This window comes from Antedon bifida, chromosome 1 (assembly GCF_963402885.1).
Source record: "Antedon bifida chromosome 1, ecAntBifi1.1, whole genome shotgun sequence".
In the NCBI taxonomy this organism is placed as follows: domain Eukaryota; kingdom Metazoa; phylum Echinodermata; class Crinoidea; order Comatulida; family Antedonidae; genus Antedon; species Antedon bifida.
The window spans coordinates 27,981,567-28,006,432 of NC_136226.1; the positions used below are offsets into that span (position 1 = coordinate 27,981,567).

General features: G+C 32.0%; 1 protein-coding gene across 4 annotated transcripts in view; it reads right to left on the bottom strand.

Annotated features, from left to right (window-relative positions):
- Window positions 1-1,364: 1,364 nt before the first annotated feature.
- The window catches only part of LOC144848079 (trafficking kinesin-binding protein 1-like), a 40,035-nt gene continuing 16,533 nt past the window's right edge, over window positions 1,365-24,866 (bottom strand). For 2 of the 4 annotated variants that reach the window (XM_078704760.1, XM_078704777.1), the window contains 13 exons: window positions 18,625-18,701; window positions 15,405-15,521; window positions 14,396-14,493; window positions 13,236-13,411; window positions 12,603-12,733; window positions 11,663-11,737; window positions 11,229-11,375; window positions 8,794-8,873; window positions 8,071-8,274; window positions 7,621-7,940; window positions 7,272-7,430; window positions 6,593-6,695; window positions 1,365-6,110 (listed from right to left, as the gene is read on the bottom strand). In XM_078704760.1, coding sequence (XP_078560886.1) covers window positions 5,435-6,110; window positions 6,593-6,695; window positions 7,272-7,430; window positions 7,621-7,940; window positions 8,071-8,274; window positions 8,794-8,873; window positions 11,229-11,375; window positions 11,663-11,737; window positions 12,603-12,733; window positions 13,236-13,411; window positions 14,396-14,493; window positions 15,405-15,521; window positions 18,625-18,701 — 2,363 coding nt within the window. In that variant the 3' untranslated portion in view covers window positions 1,365-5,434. Of the gene's footprint in view, window positions 6,111-6,592; window positions 6,696-7,271; window positions 7,431-7,620; window positions 7,941-8,070; window positions 8,275-8,793; window positions 8,874-11,228; window positions 11,376-11,662; window positions 11,738-12,602; window positions 12,734-13,235; window positions 13,412-14,395; window positions 14,494-15,404; window positions 15,522-18,624; window positions 18,702-20,188; window positions 20,736-24,866 lie in introns of those variants that run through there. The other 2 variants (XM_078704786.1, XM_078704769.1) reach the window with 2 other exon arrangements.

Sequence of the window (24,866 nt, forward strand, 5' to 3'; positions counted from 1 at the left end):
GTGTTGCAGGGGGACGCTGCGAAGTGCGTTCAGACGTTGATGAAAGCAGTACAGCTTTTGCACGCAAATGTCAATTGTTGCAGGGGGACGCTGCGAAGTGCGTTCAAACGTTGATAAAAGCGGTACAGATTTTGTACGCGCATCATGTCAGTATTTCGTACAATTTGGGAAGCTGCAATAAAGTGCTTTCAGATTGAAGAAAGCGGTACAGCTTTTGCACGCAAGTGTCAACTTTTATTGTTGCAGGGGGACGCTGCGAAGTGCGTTCAGACGTTGATGAAAGCGGAAGACAACAGCTTTTGCACGCAAGTGTCAACTTTTAGTGTTGCAGGGGGACGCTGCGAAGTGCGTTCAGACGTTGATAAAAAGCGGTACAGCTTTTGTACGCGCATGTCAGTATTTTGTACACGCGCATCAACTTTTTACAGATTTTGCCATCGCGAAAGAAACACGGTGTACTTCAGATGTTGTTCTACGCGCATTATTTTTCGGTCTCGCATCACCGACTATTTGAAGTGTTTATCCTTAACTCACCTAAACGGTGATTAATAATTACTAATAGATTATAACCCATTTATACCTACTTCCATATCCTTTCACTTAATCTAATTATTTAGTACAGTAAAAACACGAGGCAACGAAAAAAGGAGCGAAATTTAATTTAGGTTTTCCGGCATTTTAATGACGTCTATATTAGCAGCGCCCTCTATACATGCATTCTATTTACAACAATTGATTTTATTACAGATTTTTTCGGAAATTATTAAAAATCACATAGTGATCACGAGTAATGTAAACCACATTAAAACCCATGGCTATAGGCCAAGATTTAAAAAAAAAACCCACACAATTTGTAACCAATTACATATAAATTCAAGCATATTCTCATGTAGGCTATATGCATAAATTATTCTCTTACTTAAAATAAGACATATTTTAAACAAACTGGTTATTTTTCCGACAATACGTAGTGGATTAACTGGCAGTGTGACTTCTGGTGGTGACTGACTAACCAATCAGCATTTAGTAAAGCCCCAAATTCTCAATGACCTTTGACATAGTGTAAAGTTAGAACGTGTGGAGGAATTATTACGATTATAATTCCTCCATGTAGACAGTTAAGTCTACACTATCAAACTTTATGTGACAACAAAATGTGATGTGTCCATATATGGAAATGATGATGTCATATCGTTACCATATTTGGGCACACACCTTTTTTTGTCAAACTAGTTTGATCGTGTAGACAGAGCTTAATAATGTACAGTAATTAAAACATAATTCTAGAAAAACATACTAAAATATTCGTTTATCACTGAAAACAGATCAGTACGATAAATGCATTATTCTGGCAGTTTTCCCCCTAAATTAAATTAACTAAAAGTTCAATAACACTTAAAAAGTAAACCACACAGGCCACTGAAAATCGTAAAAGAGCACATCACGTTAAACGCATTCAAAATCGAATGACTAATTTACATAATATAAATAAAATAGGTTGGGGGTTGTAGATTTAGTTTTGCGTACTCTGTGTTATGGTTATATCGATATGAAGATCACTTTGATAAAGTTGTCATCATTGAGTCAAACTTTACACATACATAATAATAATAGGCCTATTATAGATGATAATACAGTACTGTAGGCATATCTTATCTCATTTTCGTTTACCCGTCAACATTGATAATGCGTGGGTTCTATTTCGTTTAGAAGCACCGCCAAATAACGATACATTAAAACGCTTTTCAATAAGCGACCATTGTTTAGATGTACACCCATATTAGTTCGTTTCATAGTTACTTGTGTTCTTATTACAGTAAGGAGACACATTCGGGACCCAACAAATCAAAACATGTATTTCCCTAGTTTGTTTCACGTGAATAGGGGTCTCCCATTAATACGAGTCTCCCGTGAATAGGGGTCTCCCATTAATAGGAGTCTCCCGTGATTCGTGGTCTCCCATGAATAGGTGTCTCCAATTAATAGGGTTCTCCCATTAATAGGGGTCTCCCGTGATTCGTGGTCTCCCATGAATATGTGTCTCCCATTAATACGAGTCTCCCATGAAGGAGTCTCCCATTAATAGGGATATCCAGTGAATAGGGGTCTCCCATTAATAGGAGTATCCCGTGAATAGGAGTCTCCCATTAATAGGGGTCTCCCGTGATTCGTGGTCTCCCATGAATAGGTGTCTCCCATTAATACGAGTCTCCCATGAAGGAGTCTCCCATTAATAGGGATATCCAGTGAATAGGGGTCTCCCATTAATAGGAGTATCCCGTGAATAGGAGTCTCCCATTAATAGGGTTCTCCCATTAATAGGGGTATCCCAAAGAAGTGGTCTCCTGGAAGTACACAGTTGGTATAGAAAACTTAAAACACAACCTGTTCATTAGTTTGAGTAACACCTAATTTCTAAGTAAACCGGTTTTAAAATCTGACATTTAATTAGAGACATGGTGTTTATAAACGCCTTCATAATTAACAGTACTTCTTAACATAAATACAGTAATAAAACAACATGGTCATCTTTCAGATTTCACATGCAACATAAAAACAAGGGGTACGGTAACAGTTGCTGTCACTTGGCGTATAATTACAGCACATTACAGACGCACATATATGTATATATTTTTAAATGGAAATTAAACAAAATATTGACGAGAATTTTGGTAAATAATTTTCTTTAGGCTAGAACATGTTTAGCACTACATTTGAAGGTAATTTAGAATAAAACTTATCAACGATCTTTTAAACACACTGTTTACACGGCAAGTAAATAAAGTAAGTAAATAATATACAGTATGGCGAGAAAGCGACATCAAACAAATGTAAAGCTCTGTCTGCACTATTAAACTTTATGTAACAAAAAAATATATATATATGGACATGATGATGTCATATCACTACCATATTTAAGCATGTCACTACTATATTTGAGTACATCACACATTTTTTGTCAAACTGGTTTGATAGTGTCGACAGAGCTTAACAGAACTAGTTTGGTACAAAAACTTTGGCAGCTAAATTAAACGTTCCTGCGGAAATTGTATTGACATATGTGTATACTGTTTTTTTGTCAACATTTTTTCTAGCGATATAATATATAGCTAAAAAATGAAATATAATATACTGTATTTTGAAGAATGTTTGTAAAATTTAAACGTAATATTCGTATATGATATAATATTGTGTATGTCAGTTACCAAAATGTATTTTCCTTTGAATCTGACACACAATTTAAACCTAAAAAAAAGTGTTTTATTTTTTCTAGTGTACAGTAGAGCCTCTATTAAGGGGACACCTTCAGGACCCAATAAAAAGCGGTGTCCCTAAATATAGGTTGGCCTTAGTGTTAAAACATATATTTGCCCTCATCTGTTTCACAGGAAAGTGTCCGCTTAATAAGGGTTGGCTGTAGTGTTAAATCAAATATTTCCCCCCTATTAGGAGTGTCCCAACGGTAGAGTTCTACTGCAAGTAATATCAACATGTTTATCAATAAATTATTTTTAGAATTTTGCAACACACAAAAACAAACAAAATATGAATAGAAATATTAAAATATAGTTAGCTTGCACACACACACAACTATAGCGTTTACTGATAATTTCAGTATAAAATGCAACAATCACTTTTAACCACAGTACTTGAGTACTGTTAAACAATGACTTAGTTAAAATGGCCCATATTGCACTTAATAAATGAGATGACAACCAAATATACTTTTATAATTATATCCCATAATATAAATATTAACTGACCTATGGTTTAAACTATTGCCTATATCACGATATGATTATATCACTATTTCTTGATTATTGAAACCCTATTCATTTAGGTTTGCTGAACATCTTAGTACTTATATGCAAATGTAATGTATATTGTAATTTAAAGACGCAACTTTTGGAATTCATCATATCATAAATTATTGACGTTTAAGTAGAAAAAACAACAAAATCTCCAAATTAATGGAAAAACAGCATGTTCTGTAATAATTGCATTTTTCGTATTTAAAGATCAATGTTTTGGTGAAAAAGGCGAGAATGGAAACCAAGGTCTATAGGTATAGTCCTAATCAAGTACAATAGCTTAACCACAAGACAACATAAGGGCAATAGTTTAACCATAAGAAATATAATCTCAATATTTGAGAATATTTGACTATTTAGGAATGATATTCGTCTTTTATTTTGAGGTAATCGAATCTCTAAATAAAATCTTGTAATAAAACGATGAAAACTTTAAAAAAGACCAAATCGAACCAATTAATGGTTCATATTTCATAGCAGAAAACCAAAAAGCTAAAAATTTTCATTGATGAAAAGCTCAGTTAGAACTTAATTCGTAGGAACGAATTTATGTAACAAGTACATAGATAGTATGGCACACTTTTATCATTATTTCCCCAATAAAATGACTAAAAAAAAGTTCGCTAAAATTCCACACATGTATCTCATAGCATATTTACACAGTGATTCATATGTACATCTAATCAAATATTCGAGGAAGACCATAAGAAACAAATTATCTACCATATTAACAATTTCCCAAAATAAATGGTAGTGTTATGAGGGCAGTTGATGATTTTCATGGTTGATTGATCGCCTGTTAAAACGAGAGCCTAGCTATATTATAAGTAAACAAATAGCTTTTTACATAAGCACCACACTCATATTAGCTAGTGTGTTTTTCTTCCTACGCATAAACGTATTTATTGATCTAAAACCTGTTGAACTATTTGATAGAAACACACTAGTTAGATAACAAGAGATAGAAAGTTAGATAGACAAGGGGAAAAAGCAGACAATACAGCTGTCTTGGACAAATATTGTGAACTGATAAAACATAAGTGCCATCCAAATATAGAAATGATGTTATGAAATTTATTTCTAACAAAAGACTTCATCAATTAGAACAGCGTTTCTGAACCCGGAACTGCCGATCAAAAGGATGTATCATAACTTAATGGGTCTATTAGAAATTTTAGCTACCACAGACAAAACACAATTTTTGAATTGAATGTTTGTTTGTGGTTATTGCTTTTGTGACCACTTCAATTCAACTATTATGTTAGTTTAGTTTATAACAATAATTTGGTAGGTTTTTTCCTATTGCTTGATAATGCAATTTCCAAGCAAACATATTCACCCCCAATCCCAAAAACGATGGGGCCAAGACTATGGTCTGCCTGATGACCTCTGGGTCAAGCAATTTTACCTGGATTCTCACAGATATACTGGCATTTTCAAACAAACACATATACTCCTCGAATCACTTTACATTTTAAACCAGAAAGAATTACACAACACAAACTAAATATACACTATTAAATTTGATCTTATCTGTCGAAGAGAGATTAGCACAGGATTTAAATACTAGCATATTAACAGGGAAATGTCTTCAATTGCATAGGTTACTGTGATATTCATCGTTATAAAGATGTTCCACTTCTTCTAAAAATTCCGGTTTTAGTATTATTAGTGAGAAGAGACAGACCTGGCTGCATTCCGGGTGAATTATCATATTCCGAGTCCGGATTTCCCGGTTCCGGTGGCTTACTCTTCTGCGGACTTGCCTGCACACTTGTGGTCATCATCACGGATGACCTTGAACCGTAACTTGACATTGTTAATCCGGACAAATCTGACGGTCGTCCGGCAAACCCGCCAAAATTACGAATCTTTGACATGAACCCGAGTCCTGTAGAATTGTAGGAAGGAGTGGTGGTGTAAGTTGACGTGGTTCCGGTTTTCGACGTTGACGACGATGCTCGTTTTGAGTATATTCCACTCTTTACTCGATGCACGCGTGGGCCAGGCCTTCCTGGTATGTGTATAGGTGATGGGTTTGGATTATCCGCCAGGAAATTTAACCCGGTTTCTTTCTTTGGAGTGGAAGGTGGTTTAATTTTCGATGATAGAGAATGCGATTTAATGTTCGGAGGGTTCGGTTTGAGCTCTACGTTTGGATCACTATTCCGATGTTCGACACTCGTACCGCGCTCCTGCAGAACCGATGCCAATCCAAGAGATGTGCTAAATGTGGAACTTGCTTTACTCAAACCTTTTCTTTTTGGTGTACTGATTGTAAAACTTGGTGACGCTTTACTAAAAATATAAAATAAAACAAATATATTAATGAACACTCTAAAATATGTGTTAAACTTGAAAAATAAAAACTGCTTTAAAAGTTTACCCTAATCAACACATAGCTGATATATTTTTGGAAAAAAGCAAAATTATATTCCCTATTTAAATTTCAAATACAGGTTTTATTACTCCACTATTTTTTTTATAAATGGTACTGTAGGTTAAAGTGATATTAATGAAGACATTTGCACTTCAAATTTTGTTCTGCATCTACAACTCAAAAAAGTAAATAAATCGATTGGGCCACTGGTTGAGGGTTATGCAAATGATTTAGTGAACGCAATGTTTACCTAGACGAATAGCATAATAGATGATGTACTTTGTATCTACAGTATGGCTGTAATTTTGCAAGAAATATTTTTAGAATTAAAAAAAATATGATAGGGACCACTTAAATGAAGAGGTGGTCTTTATTTAGAGGTATGGGTTTAAAAGCTTACCTTGGAGTAACAGTTGTACTTTCTAGTAGATTAATATTGCTTGTTGTGTAAGTATAAGTAGGCTCAGAAAATGTATAGCATTTACTGGGAACTGTTGGTTTTGCTACAGTGAAAAAAAAGTAACGTACTAATTATAATCTACTAATAAAACATTTGATAATACAGTAGAACTCCTATTAAGAGGGTACTTTCAACTGTCGTCTGAATAGGGGTTACATCTACTAGTCTTAAAAACATATATTGCATTAAAGTAACAGGTAACTGTCCCTTTTATAGGGGGCATGCCAATTAAGGGTTTCTGCTGTATTTAGGTTTATCTTTCTTTTAATGTTGAAAAGTACATCTATGGGCCTGTTCAGGCTGGATAAGTTGCTGATCTGCACACCAAGTTTGTGATAATTGGCCCATGAAGCCAACTTTTTATCCAGGTAAATAACTATAGCCTGAATGAGTTCAATGACAAGACAAAGGGGCACACAATTTTTAAAATATTTGGTTTTGTATAGTCACAAAAATCCACATGTAAGGTTATTCTTTGTGAAAATGCTAATAACTGTCTTACACTTCTGTATACGCAACTGAATCCAAATAAGGTATTGTTTTTGTAAGATACATTGTAAAATAAATATACTTAATGAAGTTATTGTAATTAATATATTTAATAATTGGTTAAACTTACTGACAACTTGTCCATCATCCTCAACATCATCAAGAGCATAAACAAGCTTTTCTTGTTTGATTTCACGGAAACCTTTGACCACAACTCCAGGCCGCTGGTCAAGCATACTGGCCATGTGAGGCGTTGCTAACCGCTGCCACTGATATAGAGTTAACGATCCTAAAAATAAATAAAAGTTCAGTAAAAGAAATAGATATTGCAGTGTATAGTTGATAATGTTTTTGTATCACTAAATACAAAACTGTCAATTTTGGGATTTGAACCCACGATCTCCAGATGACAAGCCTGAAATCATAGATTTAGACCATCAAACTTGTGCTTATAACTACTAGCATAATCAATAACTAACCTTCCATTGGTTTAACAATTTGCAGTTTTTCTGGTCTTCTAAAACCAATACCCGAAAAGCTGGAAATATTTGAGAATCCATCGCCAGAGATGGCGCTGTCTGGAGTTTGACAACGTGGAGTCAACATTCCATCGCTCTCCATTTCGAAATCAGAATCACATACTGTTGTCTTGCGACGTTCATAAGCTGCATATTTTCGCTCTGCGTCCATGTTCTGACGTCGAAGTGAGAGACGTTTTAAAGCAGTTTCAAGATCATTGGAGCCAGGGATGCCAGGCTTGGATACCTCACGTCGACTCTTCTCTCTTAAAACAGGTTGTCTGAATTTAATATTATAACCAAAATATTAAAATCAATTATAAAACATAAAAACAACAAAATATTCAAATACATATGGTATTACAAATAAAAAAAATTCAATATTAAAAATATGTAAAATAATATACCCACCGAATCGGAGTAACTCCAGTAATGGATTCATTGTCACCCATGTAGTTTTCACTGACCTCTGACCCAGCGAGTGAAATAACTGAACTACTTGGAGAAGAGTGTGTACTAATGATCATAGGTGGTGTACCAAGGTCCAAGCCGGTTGTACTCCCTGACCTACTCTTGACCGCTTTGACCGTCTTCATTACACTTTCATTATATTCTCTGAAAATAAATTAAAAATACCAATTCATGTTTTACAATTCAAACTTCAAGTTTGGTATGCCTAAATCATATTTACACACATTCCACAAAACAAAAGTTACATAGTCACCAATAGATATGTGCTTAAATATTTAACATGAATTGCATTTTTTTTTATAGAACAAAGTTTTCTCAGATAAGGCATAAATTTACAAATACTCCTCATTGTGAGAATAGAAAGAACACAGAATAAAGAGTAAGGATTCTATAGTGAATCAGTCCAACTCAGTGAAATTGACCTTTTTACTTGATGATGCCTATTGGTTGAGCCAAAAGTGACCCTTCGATGTGAACTAAAACGCAGTAGTTGATTACTTTGAATTTATAAATATTTTCTATCCTAAAAAGTGCCAGTGCAACCTAAAACACACAGAAATTAAACATCTGACAAATTAATTCCAGGACATTAAAATAGCATATTCAACAACAAATTGTTTAAGAATTAATATAAAAATTTTTTTTAAAAATATTTTAACTTACTTTTTGCCACGTCCTATAAGACGAGGGTCTTGTCCTAACTGTTGCTCTACTGTATTGACAAGTTCAGCTGCTAATGAATCCTGTTGAAATAAAAAAAAAAATAAAAATATCAAAATTATTTTATTCAATAAAAAGTACAATGACAAGATTACAACCCAGGACTAATTATAAGTGAGTTCGATTTATTCCGGTTTTTTCCAAGGTTTGTATTTTTCATGGTTTTCACAAGCGCCTTGAGCACTTTGTGGATATGTACGCTTTATACATCTTATTATTTTATCTTATCTTATAAGTAACCATAGCTGCAGTAAGATTCAATAGTCCCTTTTTATTTTTATACTAATTGAATTCTATCCTTCATCTATGAGACAAACTTATTACTTATTTTTTACACTAATATTCAATATTAGAAATCTTAAAATGAATCGAACACAGTTCTACCTTTCTACGGTTTATAAATATATAGAAGAAAAGGAGAGCAGGCCTAGCCTCCCACACACTACAGTAAAATTATAAGAGATAAGTTATAAATACCATTGGAAATTGTAAAGAAGTAATTTTGATGAAGATGGAATCCACTTAATTGAAAAAATGTCTTCAAGATTTAAATTAATAAATGAAGTTAAATGTTTACTTTTACAAAAACATTAATGTTAGCCCTTGCTTACTTTAGTTGTTTCTTTCTTATCGAATTATTGTTGTTAGATCAAAAGTTATGCATTTTGACTCATTTATTTTTCATGATTCGATTAGCTCCTTTTTACATATTGTACTATTTGTATGATGTGAATAAAGTTGAAAGTATACATGGTGTGGGCAAGGTATATGGTATTTGGTTGTAAGAGAATTGACTGTAGATGTAATAATAATAATAGTTCATTCTTATATAGCGCATATAAGCAAGCTCTCAATGTGCTGAACATTATTACCCCAGTCATTGTTTTTTATCAAACATGTATGGAAACATACTCCCATAATGCAGCTAGTAATCAGCGGAAAGTTGTATCATGATCTAACCGGGTACCCATTTATACACCTGGGTGGAGAGGCAAACGTAAGTAAAGTATCTTGCCTACGGATACAAGCAATGCGGCGAGAGTTGGATTTGAACCTTGGTCTCACGATCAGTAGTCCAACGTCCAACACACTGCGCCACACGCCCTCACAATAATAATATCAAGAATAAAGGATGTGCCTAGAAATTCATCCATCTTTTATCAATGGAGCGATAAAAAAAAAAAAGTCCATCTATGATCAAACTACCCAGGGCTGTAGCCAGCATGAGGCAGACAAGGCACTCGCTTCGTATGAAATTTTCATTTTTCACTACCCAAACCAAATCCCCAGCAGAGATCATCATGCTTTATATTAATTATAACTATATTTAAAGCATCTTTGTCTCGTCTGTTATTAACCTTTCAGTATGGCCTTGCCACTATTATTTAGTTAGTGGGCTACTCTACCTGGGAGTATATTAAGGCCTCTCCGAAGTTAATATAGGAGATCAGATATATTCATATTAATATGCCAAAAATCGATCCTAATATTCTGGTTGATCAATGTCAACATATTAATCACATAAAATTTCCATTATAATGGATGACTACTTAAAATTGACTTAGTAACAGCGAGACTCTGCTTGCTATGCATATTTGAACAACATGATTACTACTTCACTAATAATTTCAATGTGTCCAAACAAAACTGTCACTCAACCAGCCAATCAGATTTAGCCTAATAACCTCATAGACATCACCCTACAAAAGCATAATCGTATACTGGTACTGTATATTTCTTTTAAAAGGGGGCACTATAACTCAAAATGACATTACTTGAACATCCCATGAATTAAATGGAAGAGTCCAAGTAGGAACAACCTATCATAAGATATTAGCATTACGTTCTAACCAGGTAAGGAGAAACAACATAAACATAGGTAATATTTACATATGAGATAAATTGAATGAAGGTCAAAGGATAATTAGAATACACATTTAAAAGACCTCGGCAATCAAAGATATTATGGCTGATTATGTTTTATTTCAGTTAATTGAATTCAACATTAAACTTCATTATTAAACAGCATAGTAATAATAATAATAATAAGAGTGAAAATAGTTGCATAATTAATAAGTCCATAGTTCGAGATATACCAGTTTTTTCTAAAGCTCTGTCTACACTATCAAACTAAAACAAAGTGTGATGTACGTAAATATGGTAGTGATATGCACAAATATGGTAGTGATATGACATCATCATGTCCATATATGGGCACATCACATTTTTTTGTCACATCAAGTTTGACAGTGTAGACAGAGCTTAATCTGACCTTTTTAAACTAGACACCAGTAAGTGATGGTAAATTGGCCTAACTAGTAACCTAGCTCATAATGATTTTTGAACCCATATAAAAATCTCTAGATTATGATACTTACGGAAGGAATTGGAAAATACGGATTCATGATTCCGAAGTTTGGGACAGCACCTTGCGGTAAAGATCGTCGGTGGATTTCTCTCGCCTCTTCCTGCGCTTCCAGTAACATGTGATGACATTCATCATATTTTTCCCTTAGCTCAGATAACTGAAATATAATAATACACATTTTAAATTTTATTTTTCATTAAAACAATGTCATTCCCTTACTTCTTTTTGCAAATTACTTAAACTCCACTTCGGTTTTTGTTATGTTTAATTGTATTATTTTATCATGTTTTTAAATTGACGAAAAAAATGAAATGAAAAAAAAAACTGTTTAATATACTGAATATCTATGATTACAGATGACATGACCTATGATCTGACACTCGCTGACCTTATGCTTCATTTTCCTATGGATATATTTATCACATCTTAATAATATATTATTACCTCAATAGTAAGTTCATTTTGAGCTTCTTTTGCTGCATCTAAATGTTGGTGCAGTTCCTCGTTCTCTGTCTTGTACTGAGAAAAAGAAAAATTATCACTAATGATAAAATATTTTTTAAATTTCACATTTATGGTTTTAATTAAGAGTGTGTTTTTTATTTTGTAGTACTTGAAAATTATAAATTATTATACTTATTTTAAACGAACCACACACAATTAAAATTGATAGAGAGAAAGGTAAAGAAAATTATACAGAGAGAAAGATTAGAGTCGAGTGGCAGAGGTCCAGCAAACCATGTAAGGACTTAAAACTGCACACATCTTTCAGAAGAGTAGGGGGTTAATACCCATGTGTACTGAACCATCTCAACCTCTGTCATGGACTAACTAATTGTTGTGTACATCTCTGGTGCCCTTGAATTTCTTAAATTAGAGACTTTGGCTCAAAGAAGGGTGGAGCATTGTCGCAAGTTCGCTGAGTATCTCCCCAAAATTAAACAAACAGCTGATTTAATCCCACCGACCAGACATAGCTGTCATGGTAGGAATTTAAGAAATAAAAACAAAATTACCCAGCTAGCGTCTAAAACATCCAGATTTACCAATAGCCCTATACCCTACTTCATCAAATTACTAAATTCTTAATTTTCTCCCCTGCAAGCTTGCCACTGCTCTCCCCTTCTTTGTTGTTTTTTTTTTTTTTTTTTTATTTCATATTTTATATATATATTTATATTTTTGATATGACATGTATTTTACACGCAATTTGGCTCTTAGCCACGAGTTGTAATTTTGGTCAATTTGTTGATATTTGAAATAAAAGTGAATAATAATAATAATAATAATAATAATAATAATAATACATCGTCCACACCTGTACGCAATTCAGCGCAGTTAGCCTGCAGACACAGGCTACTCCCACATTTACTATTTTATTTACCTTCCTGTTTGTTTGCTGCAAATTCACAATCTGTGCTAGTAATGATGTGACCTCTTCTTGTTGTTTATAGAACTCTTCTAGTTTCTTGCTTAGTTCTTCTTGTAATACTAAATTTCTAGTGTGTTCTTCACCTACAAAATCACAAAACATTATTCTACTGCAGTTACTGCAGTAACTATATTTTTTAAACTGAAAAACGTATGATTTTGTGTGTGATTACCCAAAATAATTATACATATGCAAACAGGTTAAAAAGTAAACAAAATGTTGTTACTGCAGTAACTGCATATCTTTGGCATGGTCACTGATGTATAATTTTTTTTTAATGATTTTTCTGTCAGGGACTCAAGTAGGAAGATGGATTGATGCCCACTAAATAAAAAGGTTTGTAAAGATATTTCTTTCTGTACATGTGTAGAGAGAGATATACATATATTCCTAAAATTAGGCTGTGAACAAATGCCTAAAACCTAACACAGTTGAAAAACCAGGTTCTGTCAATTTGAATTTAATTTAAATTATGGGTTTGAAGTCAAAATAGTACAGCAACATTATTTTGGCTAAATTTACATGGGCAACCACATAGGGCTTCAGCAAAAAAAACATTTAATACAATTAAAAATGAATATTAACCTAATTCATAAAAGCAATCTTGCATCAGTTCCTTCTCTTTTTCTTCGATAGTATCTGCATATGATTTTAAATTGGAAGATTCTATCCTCAGTTCTAGATTCTGTTCTTCTAAATTGCGAACTTTTTTCTGCAGCGTATCAACATCTATGAACTGTGAGTGATACGATTTACGATCCCTGATGAAAAAAAAAACAGATTATAATAATTCAATTTATTAATTTGCAACCAAATGATTGAATGAAAAAAACACTAATGATTGTTATTAATTACAATACAGATTTTTTGAAAATTTAAAATAGCATGGAAAGACAACTTTGCATATTTTAATTTTCTTTTTATAAATTAGATTCATCAAAAAATGTTTCAAATTAATATTCATTAAAATGATCCAAACAAGTCCAATACAATTTTTTCTTCACTAGTACATTTCCATACAATTTGCATATTATTTCATGATATTTGAAAGGGTCTACATTGTATTTTAGTTAATTTATTTATTATTTATTTATTCCTTTCAGTGATGATACATAAAAATGGGAGCACTGAGGAGAGACAAGAGTTGTCAAAGACAACTATCGCCAAAGGCTGTGTCACTCCAACTCCAGACTATCAAACAATACGAGCAAAGAAGAATTATGAATTACAAAAGATAGATAAAATGTACAATATGAAAATCCATTGATTGGATAGTGAACGATTGGCCTTCAGTTGAGGAAATTCAGATTAGGCCCTCTCTACAAACCCACAGTACATTCCCTATCACAAATAGCACACCATTACTGTTTTTTAATAGTGCACCAAATTCTTTACATCCCATCCAGAGCATCTTGGCAAAAGGGTATTAGTATGTTACAAACCCATGCCCTTGGTTAAGACACTTGCATGTATGCAAATGGGTACCTGGTATGGTCATGACACAACTTTGCTCTGATTACTAGCTGCATTATAAGTTTGATCCAAAAATGACCGGGATAATAATACAGCGCTTAGAGGTTTCACAACATTAGACACTTTATAAATCCAGAATAATATTATTATTATGCTAGTCCGATGCCCTTGCCACTGTACTGATTGTGGCTCTATTCTCTGCTACATTTAAACTGAGGACAAATCAGGGAGTGGGAATATTCAAGTAATATGGACTAAAAAATAAGTCTTACTCCTGTAATTCATCTTCACTCTCACTGTATGATATGTCATTGGTGTAAATCTGAAGTAACTGCTCTTTCAATTTCATCTCATGTCTAAGTTGTGTATTCTGAAAGTAAAATAATATATAATAAACATATTTGATGATGATGATGTTAATATATACAATATATTATTAAGTTATTAGTTATTGTAAAAAAATGTGCCCACGCTCGTTTAGCTTTCACACTCCGATGTTATTTTAATCTCAATTTTGTGCTTGCAAGTAATTAAAATATAAGGCAATAAATCCACTGGCTATATTATTCTTTTTTTTATTCTATTTTTAGACAGTAGATAAATTTGTGATGTGTTTTGAAATACATTTTTTTAAAGCATGCATAATGAATAAACACTACAGTAAGATTTTTGGTACACCATACATATAATTATTAATAGTAAAATGTTGGTAATTGTTATATTATAACCATTGGAAATACACTGTATACAACAAACTTCAATTCACCATTCAATTTTAACATAGTTCACTAAATTATTATTTTAAATTATCAAAAAAATACATAACGACATAACGTTTTATATTTTATCATAACAAAATGTAATAACATATTTCACCACAAAACACATACCTAATCGGGGCAGATGCAAATTGACAGTTCAAACATGGAGGTATATCAAGGTTCTAACAAGAGTATGGAAAATATATACTACATCAAATATATTGTGCACATCAATCACAATGAAAATGGAATTGAATTTGCTCATTTAAAGAAAGGAATAAACAAAACAAATACTATCACCATGGTTACTGCCATAGCAACCAATGGTAATTAGAATAAGCAAATAGCAATAACAAAACCCAATCTATGTGGTGAAGAAGGATGGTGCTGGTGAGAGTGAAGATGTGATAAATGTGGTGAAGAAAATAGAATTTGTGATAGTGGTTGTAATGATGGTACTCAGCCTAAAACTCAAATTTGTTAAACTATACATTAAGCATACTACTTAAAACTTTCTCACCTGGTCCGTTGCTAGAGTTAGCTGCTCGTCGGTTAAGTTCAACTTATCTTCTAAACTTTTATTTTGAAGCAGTAAATTTTGTCCGATCTTTGCCGCCAATTCCAGATCCTTTTCTTTCTGTAATAAACATCGTAAAAAACAATTAAACAGTGTCTGTAAAGTTTGGTTTTGTAGAATGTATTCTATAAAGTAAGAAAGGGTTTTTATTTTGAGAAAGCGGACTCTAGCAAGATTTTGAGACAGCTTAATGGTACTGGTTCAGGTAACCGTCTACATAGAGACATCTGGTAGCCATTGACATCAAGTTGGCATTTTTAGATTATTTAATATAATATAATATATATATAATTCAACATTTATATAGCGCTTTTTCATGAAGATCAGAGAGCTGTGGATGCATAAACATACTGTAATCATTGAATTGAATTATATCTCAATTGAAAGTATTGTTTCTGGATTTTTAAAACAGGGGAGCACTAACATATTAATAGTCTGTAAAAAATAGTTAGTTCATAATTGAAAATTAGCTGTGAATAGGGGAGCACGCCCCTGGATATTAATAGTGTACAACTTGGATTTATCCATATCGATCCATTTGTTTGGTCTAAGTTGAAAGGCATTGGATGGACAAAAAAAACCCAAACTTCTAGGTTTCCATATTAGCATCACTGAGAGTATAACATACTAACATTTTATCTAACTTTGTATAGTCAAATTCATGATTTTATCAAAACTAAAATTACACAAACCAACAGTGGTGTTGGTAGTCTATGAGTGCTATCTTACCTGGATAAACCAACAATAGCCCTTTCTCCTTATAGAGCGAGATACTGTATAACTCGAAAAGTAGAAATTTTCAGTGAACACCCCACTCCACAAATGGTATAGTTCATGAACTATATATGCCCTCCCACAAACCACCATCCATCATCCATCATCATTTCTACTTTTTGAATTATATCTCACTCTTCGAGGAGAAGGGCTATTGTCGGTTTATCCAGGTAAGCTAGGTACGAAAGAGACTGAATAAATTTGAAAGGTCATTAGACTTTATGAACTTAAGCAATTCTTTAAAATCTTAAAATACTGTAGAACATTTTTGTTATGATACCTGCACAGACACGGGTGTCACGAAACCTAAGACCACGAAAGCTAAGACCCCCTAAGACCTAAGATCACGAAGCTAAGACCCAAGACCTAAGATTCAAATATTTATCTTTCGCACCTGCCTTGTATTTTAACTCCCAACATTTATTCTGAATACCACACCTTAGAATTAGCACTTTATGAAAAAGAATTACATAAAAAGTAACAAATACATTTTTAAATTGATGATTTTACAGACGTTTTTCTCGCACACATACTGTTTGCGAATTTCGCATGACTAGCCCTACACTAACAGTAGGCCTACATCATGTTCAATGTTTTTGTTTCTATGGAACGTCAACAGAGCAAAAATTATATAGAGTGCTGAAAACTCTGTGGAGTCCATCTACAGTGTGAATGGTACAATGTAAAATTAAAATTGTAATAATTATGGTATAATCATGCTAGTACGAAGAATAAATACTCGCAAATAAATGTTAATTTAAAATCATGATAATAAGTTTTTTTGTTTCGTTTTCTTTATGTTTTTATACTTGTACTATTATTGTTGCTCTTTTGGCGCTTCATAGAAACAAAAACATTGAGCATGAGGAGTCATACAGTATACAAGAAACACGTCTGTAAAAACATCAATTTAAAGGATTTATTTATTTGTTTTTATGTGTTTCTCCTTCTGAAAGTACTTATATAAGTCCTAATTTTAAAGTGTGATATTCAGAATAAAGTCATTTAACAAATTTGGAGTCAAAATACAAGAAAAGCAGGTGCGAAAGAAAAACAAGTTTGTTTGTTGTAAAGAAAAAATATACATTTACTCAACGGGCGAAAATAATGTGAGTTTATCTATGTTTTGCGGTAGTATTTAATTATATTTATGGTAATAAATGAAACCTACTATGTTTAAAATTATGTACGGATAAACAAGTATTGTTTTTAAGCTGTAGTATATCTTAGAATTTGCAATCTTAGGTCTTGGGTCTTAGCTTTCGTGATCTTAGGTCTTAGGGGGTCTTAGCTTTCGTGGTCTTAGGTTTCGTGACACCCGCACAGACACACCTACAAAAAACAAATATAAATATTTAACCATTTTGTTTAACTATGTTATTGAACTTTGAATGATCCAAACAAGGCATATAATGTAAATATATATAAAAAATGAAAAATGCAGATATCAGCAAAAATGGAACTGATAACCGGATGCAATGATAATAAAGTTTTCAATGATAGTTTTATCATCGTAATGCAAACAACATTCCAAAACATAAAACATTAATTTGCATTTTATATTAGATTACAATCTGATAAACACACACATTACATTTTATTGACGTAAATATAAATTATAAAAGAATGTATGTGATTAAAGCCAACAATTTACCTATGTATACTAACTTTTTTTTTAATGTTTTTTTTCTTTATCATTTAAGAATGCAGCTATTTTTACAGTCTTTTTGTTCTTCTTACATTTACTGTATTTAACGTTTAATATTTTTTTTAAACCTGAATATTATAAGATGTATTTGGTATAAATATGTAAACTTATTTCTAGAGGTAAAATATTATATAGTGAACACACATTTTGTTAGTATTTTATATTTCTATTCTATTCTATACAGGTTTTTATATGGCGCCCTACAAAGAACAGAGTGCCTAACAATACTTAGTAATTAATTAAAAAGAAAAGTTTTAAGCTGACGTTTAAATAGAGGTGTCAAATGCGCTCCTCTCAAATCGACAGGTAGCGCATTCCAGATCCGCGGAACGACGAAAGAAAAAGCCTTGTCACCAGCTTTACGATTAGATCGTGGAACAAAAAGTCGGGTGGGATCATTAGAGGAGCGAAGTCGACACCTGTAATTAAATGAAAGCTGGTCACGGTTAAACTTAATTTTTTTTTTTAAATGTACAACGGAACAACAGAGTAAATACATTTAAAAACAAAAACAATAACACAACTAATACTGCACATTGCAAAAACCAGCGTCAGGAGAGGGCTTGCCCAAGAAGTTGCTTGCCCAGGATGCAGAGCCCAGGACAGGGCTTTAAGCTAAACACAGTTATTTCATAACAATAACATAAATCAAAAGAACAAAGGATAACAAATGATTCTGACCTCATCCAGTAGCTTGGTAACCGCGTCAACATCGTTGTACGTTTTCTTCATCTGAACCATTCTCTCGGAACATAAGGCTGAAAAAATAATAATAAAAAGTTGCTATTTTACATAATAATTAAAATTGCTGGTTGAATCCCCAGTTTAATTTTATTCCACTTGGCATTAGATTTCCATATCAAGTATTATACTGTATGTATGAAATGCTATGTGTGTCAAAATGATATCATAGGAATTATTTTTAAGGTTGGGTAAGCATGGAGCTATAAATTTATAGATCCATGAGGTAAAGTTCTGTATAAAAACAAAATCATGTGACATTGTAATTAGCCTGACACTACATTCACCAGGAGAATCATATACTTTTAACTGTACTAAGGTACTTTGTATAGAAACTAATAATTTTTATCTATAAGTTCATGTTTCTTCAATTAAAAATAAAAACTCTATTTTTATGAACATTTTATAAATTCATATTTTATGACACAACATTTATAAAAGGTCAAACAATGTATTGTGTATAAAAATAATCAATAATTATTTAACCTAATTTCATTTATCTGTAATAATCTGTATAGAAAGCCCACATAAATATAAAAAGATAAAATAATCTCAAATGTTCAATGTTCAATTGTAAGCATCAAATATTAGCATAATTCAAGTGTAATGTTTTGTTATTAAAAATGGCCTGATTTTAGAACTGTATGACCAAGGCAATCTAACAACAGGGCACTTAATAACTCGCCTTTCCAAGATAGGAACTTGTAACAGTCCTTTGATCTTATGTCTGGCTGCAACAAGTATCATCACTACTACATATTCTCAACGGCGCGCTATGTCTATTAATAGGCGTGAAACTGATCATGTCGCAGACACATATAAACACTTTGATCTCCGGAGCTCAGCATCCTGTTGTTAGATTGCCTTGGTATGATCAAGTATACACTAATCATAGTCATGCACATTATCACAATTTTTCAGACTCATTACACAATAAGATGCATAGAAAATGTTTTAAGAATGGAGTTTTGTAATTGTTTTTTGGGGATACAGGTGCAAAATTACATTAGGCTAGTTATGGTTAATTATAACCCAATGCAAGGGGGGCAAATCCAGGGGATAGCACTAGGGGAATGCACTCTAGTCTTTTTGACATCTACAATAAAATTTATGAACAACTTTGATATTATATTTTTGACAGAATATCAATATTGTTTAATAGCTCTTTCCCAATTATCTACAAAAAAATTGTTAATGTATACGTATATATATGGAAATAGTCTATACAAAAGTCTGTCTAAACAGAAAAAATTGGTAATTTTAATGAAATAAAAGTCCAAATTAAATTATTCTAATTAGAGACTGTAACTGCTAATACAGTATCATTAAACCCTGGTTCAAAAACTGATCATTACTTAGGGCCTGCTCAGGATAAGTTAAGTTACCTGTTAAGTAGGCTTCATGGACCTACAATTATTGCTAACTTTGGTGGATAGGTAAACAACTTACTTGGGTAAATTACTGAATGCGCCCTTTGAGGCAGACTATGTATAAATAAAATTACCTGACAATACCGGTAAATGAAAATCAAGCTCAAAGTTTTCGTTAGTTAAGATATTTTCCACATTAGTGAGAGCTTTACTGATTTCCTTCTCGACGTCAGAAATCGCTCGCAAAATATCTGCCGAAGTAAACATGACTCTTGTATCTATAACGCTGCTTATCTCGATCAAAATACAGTAAAAAGCTGATGTATAATATGCGAGAATTATCTTAATAGCAAACAATACATTTATTCAATGATAAAATCAATTTAGGCTAAGTACATATTATCGTTAAAGTTTTATGTTGACATGACATGATCTTTAAAAATCTACATCATTAAAACTATGGCAACCTCTTTTTACGATATTGTATAAGATTTCAAATAATGTTCTTTAAAAATCTGTAAGGAAGAGAAATCCAACTGAATGACACGTCTACAAACAAGCAATAGTAAGGTGTATGACAAACAAGTGAAGAAATTGTAGAAGATTTTGAAAGATAAATCTGCCTTTGTACTCCTATGTTCTTTAGAAATGGCAAATTTGTCTCAACATGTAAATCCCAATGTCTAAAATAAAAGAAAAAAGCATGTAGCTTTTATCAAATATAAGAAAACCAGTTCTGTAACACAAAACCATCTGTCAAGATGAAGATGAGCAACGATTAAGACAAATAAAAGAAGTTCAACGTTACATAAAAGACTAAATTAAGTCTTATGATGAGCAATGATTAAGATAATCAAACCAGCTAAATGTATACAATTAACATCATTCCAAAAAAAACCCCTCATATAACTGAAGTTCAATCAGGGCTATTAAAGAATACTTGTCGAGTACTACAACTTTTTCAGAATGTTCTCTTTTGTTGAAATCAGGAAGTGTTGCAATGAGACAAATGATTGTTCCAATCTTTTCCAATGAGTAATGTCATGTTCCAACAGCAAACAGATTAAACAATAATCCAAGTTAATAAGAACTTATTAATATATTTGCCTTAAAATCTAATTAACATTTCTTATTCATTTGTCTACTGTAGATCTGTAAGAATTGCTGTACATGTAGTCTTAAATGTTCTTGGTTGGTCATGCGAAGATATTCCTTTTTTTGTCTCTCTCTCTTCTTGTAAGTCGCTCAGTACTGGATGATGTGGTTCATGGAATCTTCCATCACCACAGTAGAAGATCAAATCCCCTATAACAAACTGACAGTGTCTTCATCATGTCTAGAATTCCTCTGGTAGAAGACCTTGCAGTCATTAATGATGTAGTTGATGTTATGAAGCTATCACCAGAAACAGCTTCTGAGGTCTCTGCAGTATCGATCGATCTTTAACTCTCATTGAAATCTGGAAATCTATGTACTTCACCAATATAAATGCAACATAACTATTGCAAATAAACAATGAACAGCAAATACTTTTTTTATGTAATAAAAAGTTAGATTAGTAAAATTAACATTCATCAGCGAGTTGTTTTAAACGCTAACAGAACATTTCCTTGGTGTATAGTACAGAGTACACACACCAGGAAACATGTATACCTCAAACATCCGACAGACTATACCATTATTAGTGAAAGGGATATTGTCTTGCACGTTTCCTGAGATTCCTCATTGAATTAATTAACATTTTCTGTACACTAATGCTACGTAACTTATAACATACAGATAATAATTTAATATACTCACTTTAAAAATTATTTAAAAAAAAAAAACAATTTTAAGACAGAAATAGAAATGTACCATAATAATTATAAATACATATGAAAAATTGAAATTATTATTAGCTAAATACTGTAGTATCTATGTAAAATGCAGTGCATTGTTTTTTTATTTTACCTAAAAATCATTGTACCTCAAATTGAAATAGTTATAAAAAAACAGTTTGTACTACGAAAGGACAGTATCTGGTGGAATACAGTATACCATCAACTTTCCTAAACCGGACAATCTTGGGCTTACCCGAAATGGTTTTCCAGAAAGTCTGGTTTTCTAGCCGATGGTGATATACAATATATTGACATTTACATATTGTGTTCACATTATTATATATATACTGTTGACAAAATATTTTTAAAAGATTTAAAGTTTCTGATCAGTCTCATTTTACAGCTCTAAAGTGCTTCCGTGTAACTGTGCCTTGCTACTTCCCGAAACATTACATTATTATTAGAGTATGGTTTTAAATGTCTTTTTCCTCTAAAAATATTAAATTTTCAATAACATTAGGTTGCCAAATTATTGTTAATTCCACAACCACCTGCTGGAGCCTACAATAGGAAGTTTTCACAAAAACCTAATTTGCTATTTAATCAATGCTGTTTGTCTAGTACAAACCAACATATGTTTAATAGAGAATACAGTTATTTGTCATCTGATATGTACTGATACAGTACATAAAAAGGTATAGTTTAATTGCTTCAAATTGTATCGAAAGGCCTGTTGCCATTCACCAATCACACTTAAGTGAGATATTTTGCTTTAATACTGAAGTATTTCACTTAAGAAAATAAATATTTGAAGGATTTTTGCTATTCACTTTGATAATGTTTCCCTATTATTAGCCTAAGTATCAATGGTGGATATGGAAATATATTTGAACACTACGGCCAACCCCTATTCAAGGGACACTTTTTAGGGTCCCAAAGGCATACTATATACCTAAGGTACTGTATATCATATTTAATACAGTCAAATCTCCCAATACCGGACTCTCTAAAAAACCGGAAACTCTCTACAAAACCAGACTTTTCTTGAGGTCCAAAATGTTCAAAATTCATTTTTACCATTAGAAACACATTCAAATTACCAAACTTTCCAGAAAAGAAAAAGACATATTAGGCTAGCCCAAATGTATCTGATATTGGGAGAGTTGACTGTATATTGAAATTGATTAGGCCTAAATATTTCAAATATTGCTATATCATGACATTGAACACTAAACTTTAATTATTGACTTTTAGATCACCATCACAACAATGGCATTGTGGGTGGAGATACGTGACCTCAATTACATTATTGATTAGAACAGCTCAAGTTGATGCTTAGTTCACATGTGAAATAATGGAAAATAATCCTCTTTTTGAAACAATTGTGTGAACGTACTTTTTGCATAATTTAACAAAATACAGCAACCACATGTGATATACATACTGTATGTAACACTCTATTATTATATTTCCGTCTATGGAAAATCCAAGAGAAATGTATTCATTGTGGCTTTTTGCCCAAATAATATAAAATATAATAATAGAATTAACATTAAAGTTTAAATAAAAACTTTTAGTAATGAGATCAGTATTTAGACTAATTAATAATTTAGAATATTAGAAATAAATATGTTTCTTTTTATGAATAAATTATTCATATAAATGATACTGGACAGATAATGCCAATTGTTGAAAATACTAACACAATTTGTAAAATATAATTTTAAATACATACTTAAATGCAGAATATTCTCTTCTTCAGTATCCATAATAAGTGGTTTCATATTCCATCATTAATTTATTAAAATACTCTTTTAAAATCAAACAATAAAACATTGAGCGAAAGACCACAAGAACTTCACCCCCTATATCTTTGAAAATAATGACAGACCAAAAGTCACAATTTCATAATCTACTGTACATTGTTGATGTTGCCAAGTAAACAATATGCTTTACATCCTGAAGGAATTCATGTGTACGTTTTTGTACCCCACTTGGTTTGGCAAATGTGCCTGTACTCACGTACGTAAATAATTTTAATAACCCAGCTACAATATTGAACAATTTGGATAGGTCAATATACTTATGTCACAAGTGAAGATAGGAGGGGGAACTCATTTTTTCTCTTTTTCAATGCAGTTTGATGTTTTTTGTTTTTTTTATTGTTTTGACTTTTAATTGTTATTTTTTGTAAACTCATAATTATTTTTTCAACTTATGTTGCATTTTGAGTATATATACCGAATACAAAAAACAATTCTAGAATTACCCAGTTATGATTATTATTTGGGAATTTATGGTACCAGTTATTTAGCCTTATAAAATGGGGGAGGGGTTATGCACCAAAAGTCTATCTGATTGTAAATATTTTTTTTAACAGCTAAAACTTACTATTTAAGTTTTAAGTTTATTTATTATAAATTTAAGTTTAACACAAACCGAAAGAACTACTACTTGAAACATATATTGCCCTAAAAATGATTAAATGAAGAATTTAAATCAGATTTTCAGTAGGTTATTTTGTAGTTTTAATCAAGTTAATCACTTTTGTAGAAAAAAAAAATGTTTTCACTTTATAAAATGACAAAATAAATGGTTAAATTCGTCCAAAAATCCATTGGCTGGCAGCCAATTTGACTATTTTTTTTGCTTTAAATTACAGTTTTTTCAGGTAAATACATTTTTTTTGTATCCAATTTTTGTGGATAACTATTAAAATGGCATTACAAAAAAACTTGTAAGAATTATTTTTTCAAGGGGAAAATGCATCTTTAAGTGAGAAGCTTTTCTAAACTTAAGTACATTTGTTTTTTATAGAGTAAAACAACCAATGTATTATAGTGTTTGCTGATTGGTGGACATACTTATCAATATTCATGTGATAAAATGTCAACAAGCGATAACATTCTACTACGACATCAAATAAACAAAGACATCGTGTATGTTAATTGGTTTGCCTGGCGCCATCTCAATTGCCATCAATAGCCAATGT